This window comes from Lonchura striata, chromosome 3 (genome assembly GCF_046129695.1).
Source record: "Lonchura striata isolate bLonStr1 chromosome 3, bLonStr1.mat, whole genome shotgun sequence".
Classification (NCBI taxonomy): domain Eukaryota; kingdom Metazoa; phylum Chordata; class Aves; order Passeriformes; family Estrildidae; genus Lonchura; species Lonchura striata.
In genome coordinates, this window is record NC_134605.1 from 78190819 (window position 1) to 78208342 (window position 17524).

Consider the following 17524-nt stretch of genomic DNA (forward strand, 5'->3'; position numbering starts at 1 on the left):
CCTCCAAAGCCCCTGGTGCTGCCAGCCAAAGCTGGGCAGGTGGGACTGAGCTGCCTGCCTGGGTACTTTGCCAGACAGTCAAGAACAGAGGCATCCCATCTGGCAAAAATCATAGCTCCCTCCTTTTGCCCTGTCCCCGCTGTGTGTCCGAGCATCCCTCCCCTCCCACCCTCTGCCGTGCCCAGCCTGACTCCAGCCTTTGGTGAAAGGGTGAAAAAGAAGGTAAGCACCGCTTCTCACACGTGCAGAAGGTAAAGCTGCAGGGCTCCGGGGCCTCCCTCCCGACATCCTGTCCCCCTGCCCGTCCCAGCTGTCTCAGCTCTCCTTTCCCGTTGTTCCCATGCAGCCGGCCGCAGCGGCACCGGCGGGAAGCGCACGGCGAGGGGCACAAGCAAGGCAGGTAAGCAAGGCCCCGGAGGGCGCTGCCGGCCGCACGGCCGGGCTGGGCTGGGCTGGGCTGGGCCGGGCTGGGCTGAGCCGGGCTGGGCTGAGCTGGGCTGAGCTGGGCTGAGCTGGGCTGGGCTGAGCTGGGCTGGGCCGGGCTGGGCCGGGCTGGGCCGGGCCGAGCTGGGCTGAGCTGGGCTGGGCTGGGCTGGGCTGGGCTGGGCTGGGCTGGGCTGAGCTGGGCTGGGCTGAGCTGGGCTGGGCTGGGCGGGGCTGGGCTGAGCTGGGTTGGGCTGGAATGGGCTGGGCTCGGCGGGGCGGCGCGCGGGTTAGCCTCTCCTCAGGGTTAGCCTCTCCTCAGGGTTAGCCTCTCCTCAGGGTTAGCCTCTCCTCAGGGTTAGCTCTCCTCAGGGTTAGCCTCTCCTCAGGGTTAGCCTCTCCTCAGGGTTAGCTCTCCTCAGGGTTAGCCTCTCCTCAGGGTTAGCCTCTCCTCAGGGTTAGCCTCTCCTCAGGGTTAGCCTCTCCTCAGGGTTAGCTCTCCTCAGGGTTAGCCTCTCCTCAGGGTTAGCCTCTCCTCAGGGTTAGCCTCTCCTCAGGGTTAGCTCTCCTCAGGGTTAGCTCTCCTCAGGGTTAGCCTCTCCTCAGGGTTAGCCTCTCCTCAGGGTTAGCTCTCCTCAGGGTTAGCCTCTCCTCAGGGTTAGCCTCTCCTCAGGGTTAGCCTCTCCTCAGGGTTAGCCGCCACCGGTGAGACCCAGCGGGCCCAGAGCCCCCTCGTGGGGCTGAGGGGTGAGCCACGGCCACTCGCACATCCCCTCCGGCCTCGCGGTGCTGTGCACAGCTTGTGCTGCTGTGCTGTGTCAGTGGTGCCTTCCCTCCAGGGATCCCTTCTGCAGAGCCGAGCCCCTTCCATGGGCTCTCCATCACGACACTTGTTCCTCCCACTGCCACTGGCAGGGAGAAAGCACTTTTCTGACCACGGTCAAACCTGCCCTCAGATGTTTGCTTTGCCACTGGCCTGCTAATATGGCACCTCTGCCTTGGACAGGCATAAACCTTCCCTAATGTACACTCACAAGTCTTTCAGAGGCTGAATGAAACCTCAAGCAGAAGCAGGGGCAGCTTTTAAAGGGCCTGAGGGATAATTCAAGACTAAAACTCACTGATGGAAGTATACAACTCAAACCTCTTAGCAATTATTGAACTTAGACTAAGCATCTTTCTAAGGGACTTTGAAGTCCGCATAAAGGATTTGAGAGAGGAGTTGCTGACACCACCACTGACCTCTGTTAGGAGATGGTTGTATTGGCTTCTTGTACAACTTTAAACAAGTCTTTGAGAAGTGCAGCATGCCTAAGCAGTCTCATTTATGAGAAACTTTATCTCAGGAACTTTTCCCTCATCGAGTTTCTTTGTCAGCCTGTTTTCCTTTAATCTACTTCTTACTTGTCTTGTGTATATATTCAGATGAGTGCCTCTCTGAATGGGCCATCTTTTCTAAAATCAAGAACCAGCAAAATCTTTTCTCCTTTTTTTGAGCCCTCCTGCCACCCAAGTGGCTGGCATGCAGCTGGCTCTGAGGGTGGCAGAAGTTTCTCCTACACAAGGGAGCAACCAAGGAGCTGCTGCCATCACCATCCCAGCCACAGCACTGGGGCACTGAACAACAGCTGGCATTGTGGATATGGACGGGGATCAGAGCCTCCTCTGTCCAGCCATTCAGTGCAGCTCCAACAGCTTCTGGAATTACCCTCCCAGGCTCTTTAATGCTGTTTTTTATTCTTGATGGAAATCTGGGGCAGAAGCTAATCATTTTATCCCAAGTTAGGGAATGGCCTGCCTCCTGGCCTGCTTCCCAGACTGTCTCCATTTTGTTCCTGGGCAACAGCCAGTAGCTTATTTGATATATTGTTTCCCTAATTCCTGGCCTCACACTCCATCATAACTCAATGTCAGGAATGCCTCCCCCTCTCCACTTATCCACACATATTGTTCCTCCAGCCCACACATTTTAATGACTGTCCCCAAACTGCTGTATGCAGAGAGAATTTTACAGGTACAAAAAGCCACTGAACAAATGTTTTCTCGGTGCTAAAATTATCACAGGTGTCTGAACTGCATGCTGAGTGCAGGAATCAGTTTTTAATGACAGTCTGCCAACCACTGCCACAATCACAGGCTCATGCTGTAAGGGGTGGGTGTTCTTAGGAGTAAATGGAGTGAAACAAGAGCATACTTCTCACAGGCACTGCTCAGGGCTCATAGTTGTGCTTCTCTCCTCCTGGTAGCCCAATCTTAAAACGAAGCCCTGACATCACCAAATCTCCCCTGACGAAGTCAGAGCAGCTGCTGCGAATAGATGACCATGACTTCAGCATGAGGCCAGGTTTTGGAGGTATGAAACACACACATTTGTCACTGTTCTGTTTTGCACTGTCACTTCCTTATACTGTAACACGGACAGCAGTGAAGAAGAAGACTGGATCTTCTGTCTCTAATTTCTATTCTTTTGAGTTGTGAATTCATGGCACTCTCGGGGGAATAGAGGTTCAGTGAAATAGCCTTGTGGATGAGCAAAAAGCATAGTCAAAGCCATGGAAATGTGATTAACAGGCAATATATTAATCCTGGTGCTCAGTGATACTTTCCTCTGATAAAAATCTGCAAATACACGTTATGTTTATTCCTGGATGGGAATAAACATAATGTTTTAGTCTTAGTATGGCCATATGTGTGCATAATCAAATGATGTACTGCACTTAATTTATAACCTAAAAGAAAGTATTTTGACTGCCTGTGTTAATGCTTGCTCTAAGTTTTGTGTCTGTGTGCTAGAGCAACCAAAGCTTTCAGGGAAATGGATGAAGGAGAACATGCTTTCTTTCAGCCCATCGGATTAGAGAATGTTGTAATTTATCCACCCTTTCTGGCTGACAGATGGTCATTCAAATCCAGGATACCATTATATACTCTGATGAAAGAAGATTTTATCACTAAATGCTCAATATGCCAAATACCAGCATGTTCAATTAATTTAAAACATTTCAGTTTCACAGCAGTTCACAAATGTGAGCATTATTTTACTTGACAGCTCTCCTGGACTGTAATTGCCAGAGGTATATGAGAGACTAGTAAAAGCCAGGAGGAGGGAAAAAAGTTCAGAATCCCTATTACATGGGGTCACAGTTGGATCCTTCCCCTCAGGAGCCTCAGGCTCAATGGCACATGCCTGTGTCCACATGCAATGTATCTCCTTCTGTCACCCTTTATTTTCCACAGCTGAGCACTGAGTCTTGTGAAAGTCAAATGCACATAGTAGCTTTCATGGATGTTATTAGCATGCAAGGGGAGCAAAAGTGAGGGAAAATCTCCCACATTCCCTTAGTTGTGCCACCACTGATCCCTCTGTGAATGGATCCTCTTGCAGTAATCTGTCTCGCCAGTCCTGGACCCAAGCACTAGAGCTACAAACAATTAAAGTTGCTTTTAAATCTTGAAGGGACACATGTAAGATGACACAATAAAAAGAGAAAATTATAAGTGGATCAATCTTACTACTGACTTTAATTGTTATTAAGAGATTTTTGTTGTGAATTCCAGTCATTTATACTTTCTATTGGTTTACTGTTGTTTCTATTTCAGACTGAGCATCTATTTCTAGCTGTAAGATAGTAAAGTCAGAGGGTTGTTTTGTCTCACTAGGTTTGTAATTTGTCAACTGCTGGGTTTTTTTTTTTCCCTAGGCCCTGCAATTCCTGTTGGGGTGGATGTCCAAGTTGAAAGTCTGGACAGCATTTCTGAGGTGGACATGGTAAGAGTCACAGATGGAACCTATGGAGACTGAAACTCTGCAGGCTACTTGGGTTTGTGTCCATGGGGTTTGAGTACTGCCAAGGACAAACAATCCACAGCCTCCAAAGGCAGATTCAGGTTCGATCTGAATCTGCCAGCAATTACTTCTATTAACCTCATGCTACCATTTCATGGCCCTTGAAGCAGAAGGAAGAAATCTTTTCTTTTCTCTAGGACAAAATGGTAAAACATTGCCAAGACCGTCTCAAAGGATTTGGGTTCCTATATTCTCTTAAATAGTGATAACACACTTAAAAGCTCTGAGTAGACCAATGAATATGTTTGTTTTAAGGCACTTACATGCTGCAGACATAGTCACTTTGGACAAGTTCTGAGGTAGTCAGGGGCCAGAGAGCTCCCAAGGAAAAGGGGGAATGGCTTTAAACTGAAAGAGGGTAGCTGTTGATCAGATATAAGGAAGAAATTGTTTACTCAGAGTTTGGCGAGTATGGAACACACTGCCCAAAGAAGTTGTGGATGCTCCATCCCATTCAATGTCTGGCTGGAGAGGGCTTTGAACAACTTGGTTTAGTGGAAGATAGTCTGCCAGTGTCAGGGGGATTGGAACAATATGGTCTTTATGGGCAGTTTTCCAATCGAAACTTTCTATGACCCACATAATCTCTCAGTAACTCAGATTTTGCTTTGGAAGAGAAAAGAATACTGAATAACTTTCAAAATGTTTTGTCTTTTCAACAAAAATATCAAACAGCTCTGAAGGTTTCACAGGAAGCCCCAGATTCTGTCCTCCTGTTTAACAGACAGAGGGTTAAAGAGGCTGCACTGGACCTCCTCCCATGCCTGAGCCAGGAACACGGCTGTGTGGCAGCACAGCTGGTGGTCGGCAGACACACTGATGACATGTCAGCCTCCTCTCACTGCAGCTATTTCAGCTCTTGTGTGGGCTGGGATATCTGCAGTCATCTGACCTCAGGGGTGAGCTTTTTCCCCAGAACTGGGGACCCTTTCAGCTGACTCTCTGACTCCAGTTCTCCTGGCACCCCGACAACTAGCCATGGGTATCCTGAGCTTTCACCTGTTCTGGTTGAGGAGAAAGGTTGTGAAACTGGCCAGAGGGCCCCTAAAAAACTTTGGGATTGAAAGCAGAGTGGAAGAACTAACATCAAGGACTTAGAAGTTAAAGAAAAAACCCAAAGCCCAAAACAAAACACAAACCAAACAAAACCCAAACAACAAACCTTTTCTTCTTCTTCTTTTTTTTTTTTTTAATCAAACTTTATGATTTTGAATTAGTTCCCATGGCTTTTGACTACTGCCCCTGTTCCTCCTCTAATGTCATGTTGCAACACTCATCAACATGGGAAAACCACTAGACGGCCTTGGGTTAAAAAAAAAATTCAGGGTTGACTTTGGCTGTTAGCAAAATAATAGTGGAGAAGATTTTATATTTTCAGAATCAATACTTTTTAACCCATGCAGCTTTATAGAAAAACGCCATGGTGCTTAGCAAGATCATTACTTGCTTTTTAAATGAAGACACATCAGTGAGAGAGTTATTCATTCTGTACTAAGTTTAAGCTTGAGAAGTGAGTTGTGTCTGAGCCCAGTAAATCTGCAGATGTTTATTCATCTCTGACCTGGTGAATAAACAAGCTGCAGCTGGTGATGCCCCTTGCAGCCCGGGGAGTGGATGTGCATTCAGGAGAGATGCTTTACACTTCATGGTTTGTCCCAGAGAGGAGCAGTCACTGTGTTGATAAGGTGTAAGTTGTGACAGAAGTCTGTTTGCTGCAGGACTTCACCATGACGCTTTACCTGAGGCACTACTGGAAAGACGAGAGGCTGTCCTTCCCCAGCACCAACAACCAAAGCATGACCTTTGATGGCAGGCTGGTGAAGAAGATCTGGGTCCCTGACATGTTCTTCGTCCACTCCAAGCGTTCCTTCATCCACGACACCACCACAGACAATGTCATGCTGCGGGTCCAGCCAGATGGGAAGGTACTTTATAGCCTCAGGTAAAACTGCATTCGGTCAATGCCAGCTATTAGTGCAAAGAGAAAGTGGTTTAATTGATTCCTGCATTGTGTTTTTGCATGACTTCATACAAAAAAAAAGGCATAAGAAAGAATGAATGTGCTGGCTATCCACAGACATCTGAGTGCCTGTATGAGTGCATTTCAGTGTTTGTTGCAGAAAGCCAGTTTCAGTGCCAGCATTGTTGCTTCCACCACTGCCTCTTCCCCTTTGTGAGCATGGCTAGCCCCTGTCCCTGTTGGGAAGCTGCAGTCAGATGTGGCTGTCCCTCGGAGCAGCTCAGTGGGGGTTAGCAGGCTGCAATCCCCATGGGGCACTGGTGAAGAGGCAGGGCACGTTCTAAATAAAAGGGCAGTGTCTGGTAATAAAGAGAAGTGCAGGGCAGCTATAGTTATTCACTTCACTACACAGCAAAGTCTCTGGGTTTAGCAAAATGTCCAGTTTCTATTCTTGAAAGCAATAATGAAGTATAACTTATACCAAGTGCCACTTTATGATAAGCAAAAAAACAGAGGGAACATCCTTTAGTACATGAAGTGACAACTTCAGAGCAAGGGTATATAGCTCTTGGTGACTCCTGTGTATTGTTAGAGGAACCCAAACACTTGGTTTGGCTCTTCCTGCTTTTTGCTCACTTTTCATGTGAAATCCATGGAAGCTCCTTGCAGGAGATATTTTTGGTAAACATTGCTTTGTCCTTTGGCTTGAGGGGTGGTCCCAGCCCTGGCTTTCTCCTTTATTTTCCAAATAGTTCATCAGTTGACATAAGTCTGAATGTTATTAAACTGGGATTTTAAAATTTCTGATAAGTAACATTTTCATGCTTGGAGATGCTAAGTGAGGAGCATCTGCGTGATGATTTAACCCCAGCTGGCAACTAAGCCCCATGTAGCTGCTAGCTCACTCCATCCTGGTGGGAGGGAGAAGAGAACTGGAAGAGTAAAAGGCAAAAAATCCTTGTGGGTTGAGATAAAGGCAGATAATTAGGTAAAGCAAAAGCCCCATACACAGGCAAAGCAAATAGAGAAATTAATTCACCACCTCCCAAGGGCAAGCAGGTGTTCAGCCACCCCCAGAAAAGCAGGGCTCCATCACACGTAATGGTCACTTGGGAACATGAATGCCTTTATTCCAAACTTCCACCCTTTCCTTCTTCTTCCCCCACTTCATATGCTAAGCATGATGGCATATGCTGTGGAATGTCCTTTTGGTCAGCTGGGATCAGCTGTCCCCTCCAAACTCCCTGTGCACTCTCAGCCTCCTCCCTTTTAGAGGGGTGTGAGAAGCAGAAAAGGCCTTTATGCTGTAGAAGCCCTGCTCAGCATTGATGAAAATATCCCTGTGTTATTAAACTGTTTTCTTGACAAATCCAAGAGGTATTCCCACACTAGCTTCTATGAAAAAAAAAAATTAACTCTATCCCAGACAATCTATTTGTCAGTCTTGAAAAGAATATAAAATCTGTTCTGTTTTACTTGGCTGCAGCTCCATCCAGTTAGAAAACAAGTACTGCCAAAGGACCCATAAAAACCTATTAGAAATGAATCTGTGTATAATATTCTGATGCAAGAATGTCGACATCACCTCCAAAGCAATGAAATAACAAAATACCTGATAAATAAACAAAGCAGATGACAGATAATATATTCTGAAGGACAAAAAGAAGGAAAATCTGACTAATAGGAGGTCAGTATCATCAAGACTCATAGATTTAACTAGTGAGATAATTGCAGAATACACTGCTTATGAAGGCTGTGGAGGTCTTTAGGGAATATTGGTAGCAGCAGAGGTGAAGCTGAGCCTGCCACAAAGTGAGAGGGTAACTGCTCAGCCTGCCAAGGTGTTTTATGATTCTACAAAAAAAGCCAAGCAGAAAAATTCTTGATTCCCTAGAGGGCATCAGTTTGACAAGAATTATTTTTAATATTTTTATCTTACAGTTCATTTGAATTCACAGCCTGAACATTACCTTCTCATTATCAAAGTTTTTTCTTCACTCAGCAGATTAGACAAGGTTCAGGTATTCTTTAGGCCTTTGCAAAGTTTGGTCAGGTCCTGAGTACAATAAAAAGAACAAGAATATGACATATTGTTCATTGATAGCATGCATGCCTACACACTCATTTAGTTGCCAATCACCTGCAATGCAAGTATTTATGGTTATCTAAAGAAGATGGGAACAGGAGAGCATCAGACTACTCCTGCACAGCCTTGTGCTTAAACAGTTGCCCAGTACAAAGTGGTGGTGAATGTCTTCAAAGCAAATTGGCTGAGTTTCTGTATTTTATTCAGCAGCAAGTGCAGGTAGCAATGCTTCAGGAATGCTGGGGAAGGATGAAAGCTCCCTGTAAGAACAAACAGGTCATTACTGCCTGTCTGCCTTGTTGAATGCCTTCACTTGCAGATTGTATTTTTCCTTGATGTCTGCCTTTTTAGGGTTCTTTGCCAGACATTGTTTTCCATCTTGGACCCACCATAAACCTCACAGGCACATAAACTTCCAGTTGAGCTAAGCACTTTCACTCAAATGCTAAATCCAAACAGGAAAGCAACATCAGACAGAACCCACTCGTGCAGAAGACTATTAATATAAGGGTTTGCATTGTGGTTTTACCACTGTATGATGTCTCTCTACCACTACCCTTCTATAACTTATTTATTCTTTCCTCAATATAATTTATACTTTTATTTTCATTTACTTCTCTGGAGTCCAAACGAATCAAGTTGAGATTTATGGTTGCTTCCAGTTCAAACACCAAATTATGCTATTAAAAATGTGATAATCAGACTAAAGCAAGGCCAGAGATTTTGACGGATGGGCCAGAGCATTTTGGTGGTCACTGCTGCATTCCAGCTCCAGCCCTGTGCCCTCTTGTGGCTGAGTCCCATGTGTGATCACCGGGTTCCCACTGAGCAGCTGGAAATTCACGGTGTGCAAGGAAATTACCTCCATCCCTCATGGCACTACTATAGTTTAGATAAATGCAAATTACTCTATCTTACAAAGCATCTGCTTAAAGGACAGATGTCTGCAGAGATGTGTTTGCTGATTGTCAGGAGGATGTGTCCTTTTTGCCCTTTCTCAGTTTCTTGTCCAATACTTTTGTTATCTAGTTGCAATTTGTGATGGCCTAACTTTATAGTCACCTTTTTTTACAGTAACTGGCTGAGAGGAAGAAATGGCTTTAACTAAAGTGGAATGGCTTTATCTGAATAGAAAGAATTTATTTTCAGTTGAGTGGTACTGGCTGTAGTTGTTTAATAAAAGACCAAACCCACAGCTTTACTATTTTACAGTCCCATAAGGAGACAAGTTTTTAATTTAGTAATTTTTATTATTCCTAGAGTTACAGTAACAGCAATGTGCAACATGGATTTTAGTCGCTTTCCCCTGGACACGCAGACATGTTCCCTGGAGATTGAAAGCTGTAAGTAAAGTGAAGGTATAGGGGAGCCAAGGGCACCCCATGGACACCCAAACTGTGTTATACCAATAATTAATTATATCAATCATTAATTATACCAATAATTAAACTGCTGCTACATTCATGGGAGCTCTAACCAAAGTCATCAGACTTCAACACTAAGAAAAGCTCCCTACCCATATTTTTTTCACTAGAATTTGATGGTGTTTGCAACAAGTGTTTTTAAAAACCAGCTGTGAGCACTGTCTTGCCAGTGGCCCTGAATGCCAGCCAGGCTGCTCCACTGCCACTCCACCCCCCAAGCCCCTGGGCCATTTGCCTGCAGGTCAGCAGTCTCCAGCAGTGCCTGTTTGCCCAGGTGCCCTCAAACACATGGATAAATGGCTGTACACCTTTCACAGGCACCATCTGCTCATCCATGGTGTAGAAACCATGATGGGGTAGTGACATTAATTGCCTTCCTCTTATGCTTCTTAGTCCTATTTGATGAAAGCCAGCTTATGCCCTTTGTCCCAAGTATGATGCACATATGAATTGGCCAGGTTTCACATAGCAACATTTTAAACTTTTGGCTTATTCAAGTTATTTTCTTCTCCTTCTTAAGCTTGCAACAAGAAATTACAATCTTAATTCTGTTTTAATACATTTATATGTGATTTTTTTCTCCCTGTGTTCAAAGAACTGCTACTAAACCCATCTAAAAGGATTAACATTACTGTTACTTTCACATTAAAAAAATGTGCTAAAAAATGAAGTAATGTTCATGTGTATATCACAGGCAGAAAGTTTACCCAAGTTTTTCCCTGCATGACTCAGACCATTGGTAGATTGTTCCTCTGGTCACCCCAAGCAGGTTCTTTCTGCTAAGGCTCCCTTTCTTTTTTTCTGATTTTAGGTTCACAGGAAAGAATTTTTCAAGTTCTGATGCAGTGAGTTACTTGACACACATAGTACATGTGTGAAAGTATGATTAGAGAAACAGGATGGTTAACAAAACATACTGAGCAATAGGCCTGAGGGCTGTGACCATAAGCTAGTCCACTCCTTGTCACAGCCATACCCAGCACCTAGGTGGGTGGCATTTGGGAACTTGACCTTTTCAGCTGGGAGCTTTGAGGGAGCCAGAAGGGCTGTGTGGGCATGCCTTGGGCTGTGAGGATGGTAGCAATTGTCTTACTGCACTATCCTGAATTTGCTCTGCTTCCCTAGATGCCTACACTGAAGATGACCTTATGCTCTACTGGAAGAATGGGAACGATTCCCTAAAAACCGATGAGAGGATATCACTGTCCCAGTTCCTGATTCAGGAATTTCACACTACCACAAAGCTTGCCTTTTACAGCAGCACAGGTGGGCAACCAGAGTACCTGCCAGAGCTGGGGGAAAGAAGGGGTGAAAACTGTCTCTCTTGACCTTGGCCAAGGAGAATCATCCACTGGGAGTTCTCTCTGTATCCCATCAGACCTGCCACTCTTCTATATCAAGTTGGCTGTCCCTGCCACACGCTCCCACCTTAATGGTCATCTAGTCTGGAAAGATAATCCCTCTTCAAGGTCATACCAAGTCTTCACTTGAATTAAACTCTCTGATTTAATTTTCTGGAATTCATTGGCTCGAGAGATGGTTTGACTTTGATAGTTGGTTCAGTAAGGAGTTTTTTTCTGTAACTTGCAAATGATCTGCAGCCATTAACTGTGTTTTCAGAAAAGAAAATTAGTCATTTTTCCCCTGGTGCAGCATCACTATATCTGAAAGTAGTCTGGTGTTGGTGTAACTCCTCTTTTTCACTCTCTCTGTTTCACAGGGTGGTACAATCGCCTCTATATAAATTTCACTTTACGCCGACACATCTTCTTCTTCCTGCTCCAAACCTACTTCCCTGCCACTCTGATGGTCATGTTGTCCTGGGTGTCCTTCTGGATCGACCGACGAGCAGTTCCTGCCAGAGTCCCATTAGGTAAAAACAATCTTGTAGTCAGCAGACCTAAGGGGCAAAGGCTGCAACCACAGCCCTGACCACCAAGGTGAATCCCTGGTGCCATGCACGGTGTTTCCTCGAGGCACAGAAATCAGCTATGCCACACATACGTGCCCCAGGAACAGGGCATGTGTCCCCCCATGGTGCAAACTCTCCTTGTGCCAAGAGAATTGCTTTCCCTGTGTGCACAAGATGCACCTGGAATGAATCAAATAGTAAACATCCCACTCTGCTTTTATTGCTCTGAACAGAGACAGAGCACGTGTACAGCCAAGGTGTCAGTATCCTTCAGAGACTTCAGTGAGCAAGAAGGTGAAAATCAGTATGAGCAGCCCTGACAAAATTTCAGTTTATTGAGTTTTGCTAGAGGAGGAAGTGTGGAGGTAACATAGCTGAACTTTGCTGTGCAGTTTAACTTTTTAAATAAGTTTACACTGCAGTGTGAGGGATTCAGTTTCCCCTTCTGCGGCATCTTTTTGAGAGATGAAGCCATATGTCACAGGAGTCACCATAGGAGCAGAACTGTGATATGGACATAAATCTTCTTCTAAAGTGGCTACTTTGCCCTTGGCAAAGTGTTGTTTGTTTTTTTTTTGCAGATTCTGAGCTCAGGCTTGCTGCCTTTTATTCCAGGAAACATGCCTCAGGATTTTATTTATTCTTAAAATCATATTCCTCAGTGGAGAGAATATAGAGAGACAAAATAGAGATGGCAATAGAGAACTTTTCAAGTCTGAATTTAGAAACAGCATCCATTGCCTCCAGACATCATTAAAGGAAGCATAAGGGTATGGGCCATGGCTTTTCAGAAGATGTAGACACTGCCTTAGCAGTATTTTTAACACCTAGATACTCCTGTGAATTCAGTCCTTTGTGCTTATACACATAGTTTCAGCTTCCAAAGTGATCACTAATGTGACATAATTAGCCCCTGAAATGAGAGGGCCATGGAGAGGCTGTCTCAGAGCCAGGGTAATGCAAACTACAGGGGCTCCTGCCCTTGCTCTTGTGCTCATTGTGTTTGCCCAGGGTGTAATGTACGACAGCACTGCCTTGTGAAGCACCATTATTCCCTGCTTTTGCTCCAGTGAAGGCACAGACCAAGTGTGAGAGTCAGCTGGGAACTTCTGTGACTTATCATGAAGCAGGACTTCCCAGGAGAAGTCCAGCATACAGAAAACACAGGGGAAACAAATAAAAGCAGGAGCTTCACTTGTGTCCGTGCAGTTGAACTAGAAGTTGACATACTCAGAATCATAGAGTCATAGAATATCTTGAGTTGGAAGGGACCCATAGGGTCAATGAGTTCAAATCCATGTACTTGTACCCCTCCAGGGACTGTCCTGAGCCTAGAATGGGGTGCAGCCAGCACAGGGTCAACGTGCTGCTGCCTGGCCATGGGATGGGGAGGATGGTGGTGTGGTGAGGAGCCAGACTAGCAACACCTTGAGACTCTAACTGGAGCTGTGCTCACCAAATAGACAAGAAAACAGGACAAGATAGATTTGTCCAATTATAAAACAGGGCTGCCTGGACGCTCCTCAGGTAGTGAAATTCATTACCCAAAAGTGAAAAAACATATTGCACGGTAAATTCAGATGTCAGGAAATTGTAACAGCTGCTGTATTTGTGATGAAGAGTCTGGTTTGAAAGCATCTTATGGTCTCGTCTGCTGGTGTATTCCCAGGGATAACCACTGTGCTGACCATGTCCACGATCATCACTGGGGTGAACGCCTCCATGCCTCGTGTTTCCTACATCAAAGCAGTGGACATTTACCTGTGGGTCAGTTTTGTGTTTGTCTTCCTCTCGGTGTTGGAATACGCAGCTGTGAATTACCTGACAACGGTGCAAGAGAGGAAGGAGAGGAAACTGCGGGACAAGGTGAGGTTTTCTGTCTCCAGTGTCATTTTATTGCCCCTGGGAAAAAGTGTGGCAAAAGTCTGGAAATGTTCAAAGCTTTGCAACCGCAGCTCTCAGCTGCCTGGGGAAAATGCAATGTCTGCAAAAAGACAACAGCAGTGAGTCATTGCGGGTTATAAAGATTTCCCACACACAAATCATGCCCAAGCTCACTCCTCTTTCTTTGGAGTCTGCGTGGGCTAACTTAGGTATAGTCCTCTATTGCCTGTATAGATGGGATGGGTCTTAGGATTTTGCCTTTAAATATTTTCTTTATACTGTAGATTAAAACCTGTGGATAAAATCAGTTGGATTCTGTGGTCTGGGTTTCAGATGATGTGACAGATAACCCCCACTTTTTTCTATGAACAGTCTAAACTTATGCAGTGGTCCCAGTTTTCCCATGCTCCCCTTGTTACATTAAATTTTAACTAAAATTTCAGCCTAAGGGGTTTTCTCTCCAAATGAGGCAGGATTAATTTCTTCTTGTGGCTTCCCTCTGTCTTCCTCTGATTTTCTCAGCTACAAGGCACAGGTCCAACATTTATTTGCACCCTGGTACCTGTGCCTAAACCAAAAGTGCTTTTCCACAGACAGCCCTGCTCTCTCCCTGATTGTACCTGTGCCTGGCAGACATGGAAGTGGAGATGGAAAAAGCTCCTGCTCAGCTCCACCATTTCGTTCTCCATTTTGCATCCCAGCAGCCTGAATCCCCCAAGCCATTCCCCACCTCTATGGGATGGAAGGAGGAAAGGGATGTCTGTGAGTGTGTGGACACAGCTCAAACCCTTGCTGCCCTTGTCTGTGCCCACAGCCTGCCTGTGCATGCAGCCTACCTCAGCCCCGGCCCATGATGGTGGATGGCAGCTACAATGACGGGGACGTGAACGAGCTGGGACACTTCATGTCCGAGGATGGGGACAAACAGGACAGGATGATGGTGCAGCTGGCACTGGGCTCAGAGAGGGGCTCGGCCAGGAGGAAAAACCAGAGATATGTCAGCATGCGCATTGACACCCATGCCATCGACAAGTATTCCAGGATAATATTCCCTGGGGCATACATTCTATTTAATTTGATATACTGGTCCATTTTTTCATAAAGATTTGTAACTTCTGTAGTCACAGAGCATTGTGACCTGAAATGAAAGTACAGTCTTATAGGCTAAGAGAAAGAAAATAGAGAATTGTTTTATTTGGAAGGAAGATTGATTTTTTTCCAGGATTTAATTTTTTTTTTATTATAGGCAACTCACCTGTGGAATAAATAATTGTGGAAGTTTCACATGTCAGCAAAATATAGGATATACAATCTAAAATTTTATACTTATTTAAAGATGTGCTATGTTCCTTCTTGTGCCTCACAGGCCACTGTAAACTATTTTAACAAGTGACTATAATTGCCAGTTGCTTATATATGGTGCATCCTCCATGTTGTGCCCCCAAATTCCTAATTCTCTGAGTACCTGAGTGCATGCATCTCTCAGCTTGGCAGACTGACCACATTCAATACCAATAGATACAAGAATATGCAAATACTTGCATGTTTGCAGGACAAAGTCAGAAAGGTAATTACAAACACAAAATATCCAGTACTGGAAAATGCTTTGGCAAGGTTATTGATGGCTACAACTTTCACAGCTTAATACATGACTCATCAGCAGTACTGCACTGGCAAGTCCATGTAGCAATACTTTCAGACTTGTGCTTTGTCTTAACAGTATTTAAAACACGGAAGTATTTCCAAACTGTCTCGACTAAGATTTTTAAAATACTAATTGCAATGTACATTTAACAAGGAATGAACAAAAGCTAGGCTTCCTGTAATGCTAACCAAATCCTCTGGGAAACACAGAGCTCTCCTTGGATCTTATTATTTGGGTCACTGGTAGCTTTGCTTTTGAGTTTCCTGGGAATGGGTTTCTCTGCAAAATGATCCAGTGAACACAATCTGTTGTCTATGAAAAAAACCCAAACTATTTCAGGAGAAGCCTCTTTCCTCTGATATAGTCTGGGCATTCCCAGCCTATATAAGCCTGAAAACCTGTTGCAGCCTGCAATGCCAGCAGTAGTTGTACTCACTTTCAGGAAAATCCAGGTTCATTTGTTTGTAGTAGAAGCATAACTAGAAAGGTGCTCAACAGCTGACAAAGCAGTAGTAAGGACTTTACAAGAGATACCATGCCAAAACCTTTGGAATTAAGTAAGAAAACAGCTTCCACCATAAGACAGCAGCTCCACTGCAGACACAGGTACAGCTGACAGAATCTGCTTTCATCCTGCAGCCCACCATGCTCTCAGAGAAGGCTCAGCACCTTCCAAGGCAGAGCAAGGGGATACAGCTGGAGCTGAGAGCAGTTGGCACTGACTTAAGTCCCAACTCTCCAACACAGTGTCTGCAGAGCAGCCAGTCAGTGTGAATACACTCCATATGGAAAAGGCAGAATCTGTAATGCAGAAATCATAAAATAGTTCAGAAAACCAAGAATCAGTTGAATGGAATCAGGGGCCTTTACAACACCAGCAGGACCAAAGGTGTCTCAGAATTTTGATGATTCAATTTTTCTGCTGCTACATGCTTTGTGTGTTCACAAAGCTACCTGAGGGTCTGCATTTACAGGACTTCAAACACACACACGCTTTTGCACACATTGCAGAATTTATTACTGCCTGCACAGCAGATACTCTTGTGTTTTATAGGTGGAGCTGCTCTGAGAATCAGACCAAAGCAGTTGTGACTCCAAAAGGAGAGTGAATCTTCTTACATTACACCTGCCCTGGCCTGCCTGTTCTGTCACTCTACCATCAAGTGTGTGACACAGTCATTGCAGTTGTTTGAACACTGCTGGTTGTTTTTATTTCCTATGTAAATAAATGTTGCAGAAACACACTCAGCATTTCTTACAACTGCTGAAATTGTGACCTGAAAAACTCCCTACACTCATCTCACACAGTCTACATTCCACAGGTAAGGCAGTAAAATCACAAAAGCTAAACATAATTGAAAAATACACCCACCCATAAGATAGTTCTACTACTTATTTCTAGAGATTTTTTTTTTACATGCACATGTACAATCATACCTTGTTTTATCAAGTCCCCTTTATTGAATATTGTTCTCCTGTAAGTTTTTACAAGAGATTAAAAAAATGCCTTTTTTTTTAAAACCTGTAAACATTTCAGTCAAATGAAAGAAGGGCACTCTGGCAAAAGCAGATAAAAGGTGGACTACCAGGTTTGCCCACCCTACCTTATTCTTTATTCCTTTTTCTGATGACAACTTTCCCCACAAATAGATTTCTTGGGCAAACTTGCAGAGGAATGTATTAGATTCTCAGTATTGCAAGAACCCATTTATTTCTAGAATTTAAGAATAGCACAAACAGGAGTGCCAGATTTTATAGTAAGCTCTTCAGCTCCATAAGAAGCTTAATGTTCTGTAGTTTTCTGCAGTACGGTACATTCCTTTATAGACTCATTAATCTCATACTACATACATTATTTGGCATCTGATCAGTATATTAAAGGACATTTTGAAAATACAAATGGGAGATGGACTTTTGAATTCCCTGGCTTTCAGTCAGAACCTAGTTTCCAACTTCCCATGTGATTTTTCAAAATTTCCCTTCCAGCACAACTCCCTAAACTGATTCCCCAACCTCAGTGTTTTGATTTACACTATTAATTTACTTGTGTTTTATTTGAGAAACTCTAGTGCCTTTTCAGTCTTATATAAATGTGTATATACATGTATTCTATAACTACAGGATATGTCATATACAATCAGTGTTTGCTATCAGCAACTGTACTCATTAAATATATTTACAGATGTACTTTTTTGGCTTTTAACCTTTCACTGTATAGGTTTTGTATCCAATCATTAACACTCTGCTCCTTTCCACTTCTACAATAAATCAAAGAGGTTTGTTTGCTTTTGTTTATTTCTGGAAACACTGGAAATCACAATAAAACTTCACATTTGTACAGCA

At 44.2% G+C, this 17524-nt stretch overlaps 1 protein-coding gene across 1 annotated transcript in view; it reads left to right on the forward strand.

Moving 5' to 3' along the window:
* The window catches only part of LOC110478758 (gamma-aminobutyric acid receptor subunit rho-1), a 30555-nt gene extending 13031 nt beyond the window's left edge, over window positions 1-17524 (forward strand). The window contains exons 2-10 of the mRNA XM_021545607.2: window positions 347-400; window positions 2670-2776; window positions 4125-4192; window positions 5989-6212; window positions 9577-9659; window positions 10866-11006; window positions 11461-11613; window positions 13322-13518; window positions 14351-17524. Of these exons, the coding sequence (XP_021401282.1) occupies window positions 347-400; window positions 2670-2776; window positions 4125-4192; window positions 5989-6212; window positions 9577-9659; window positions 10866-11006; window positions 11461-11613; window positions 13322-13518; window positions 14351-14638 (1315 nt within the window). The 3' untranslated portion in view covers window positions 14639-17524. The remainder of the gene's footprint in view (window positions 1-346; window positions 401-2669; window positions 2777-4124; window positions 4193-5988; window positions 6213-9576; window positions 9660-10865; window positions 11007-11460; window positions 11614-13321; window positions 13519-14350) is intronic.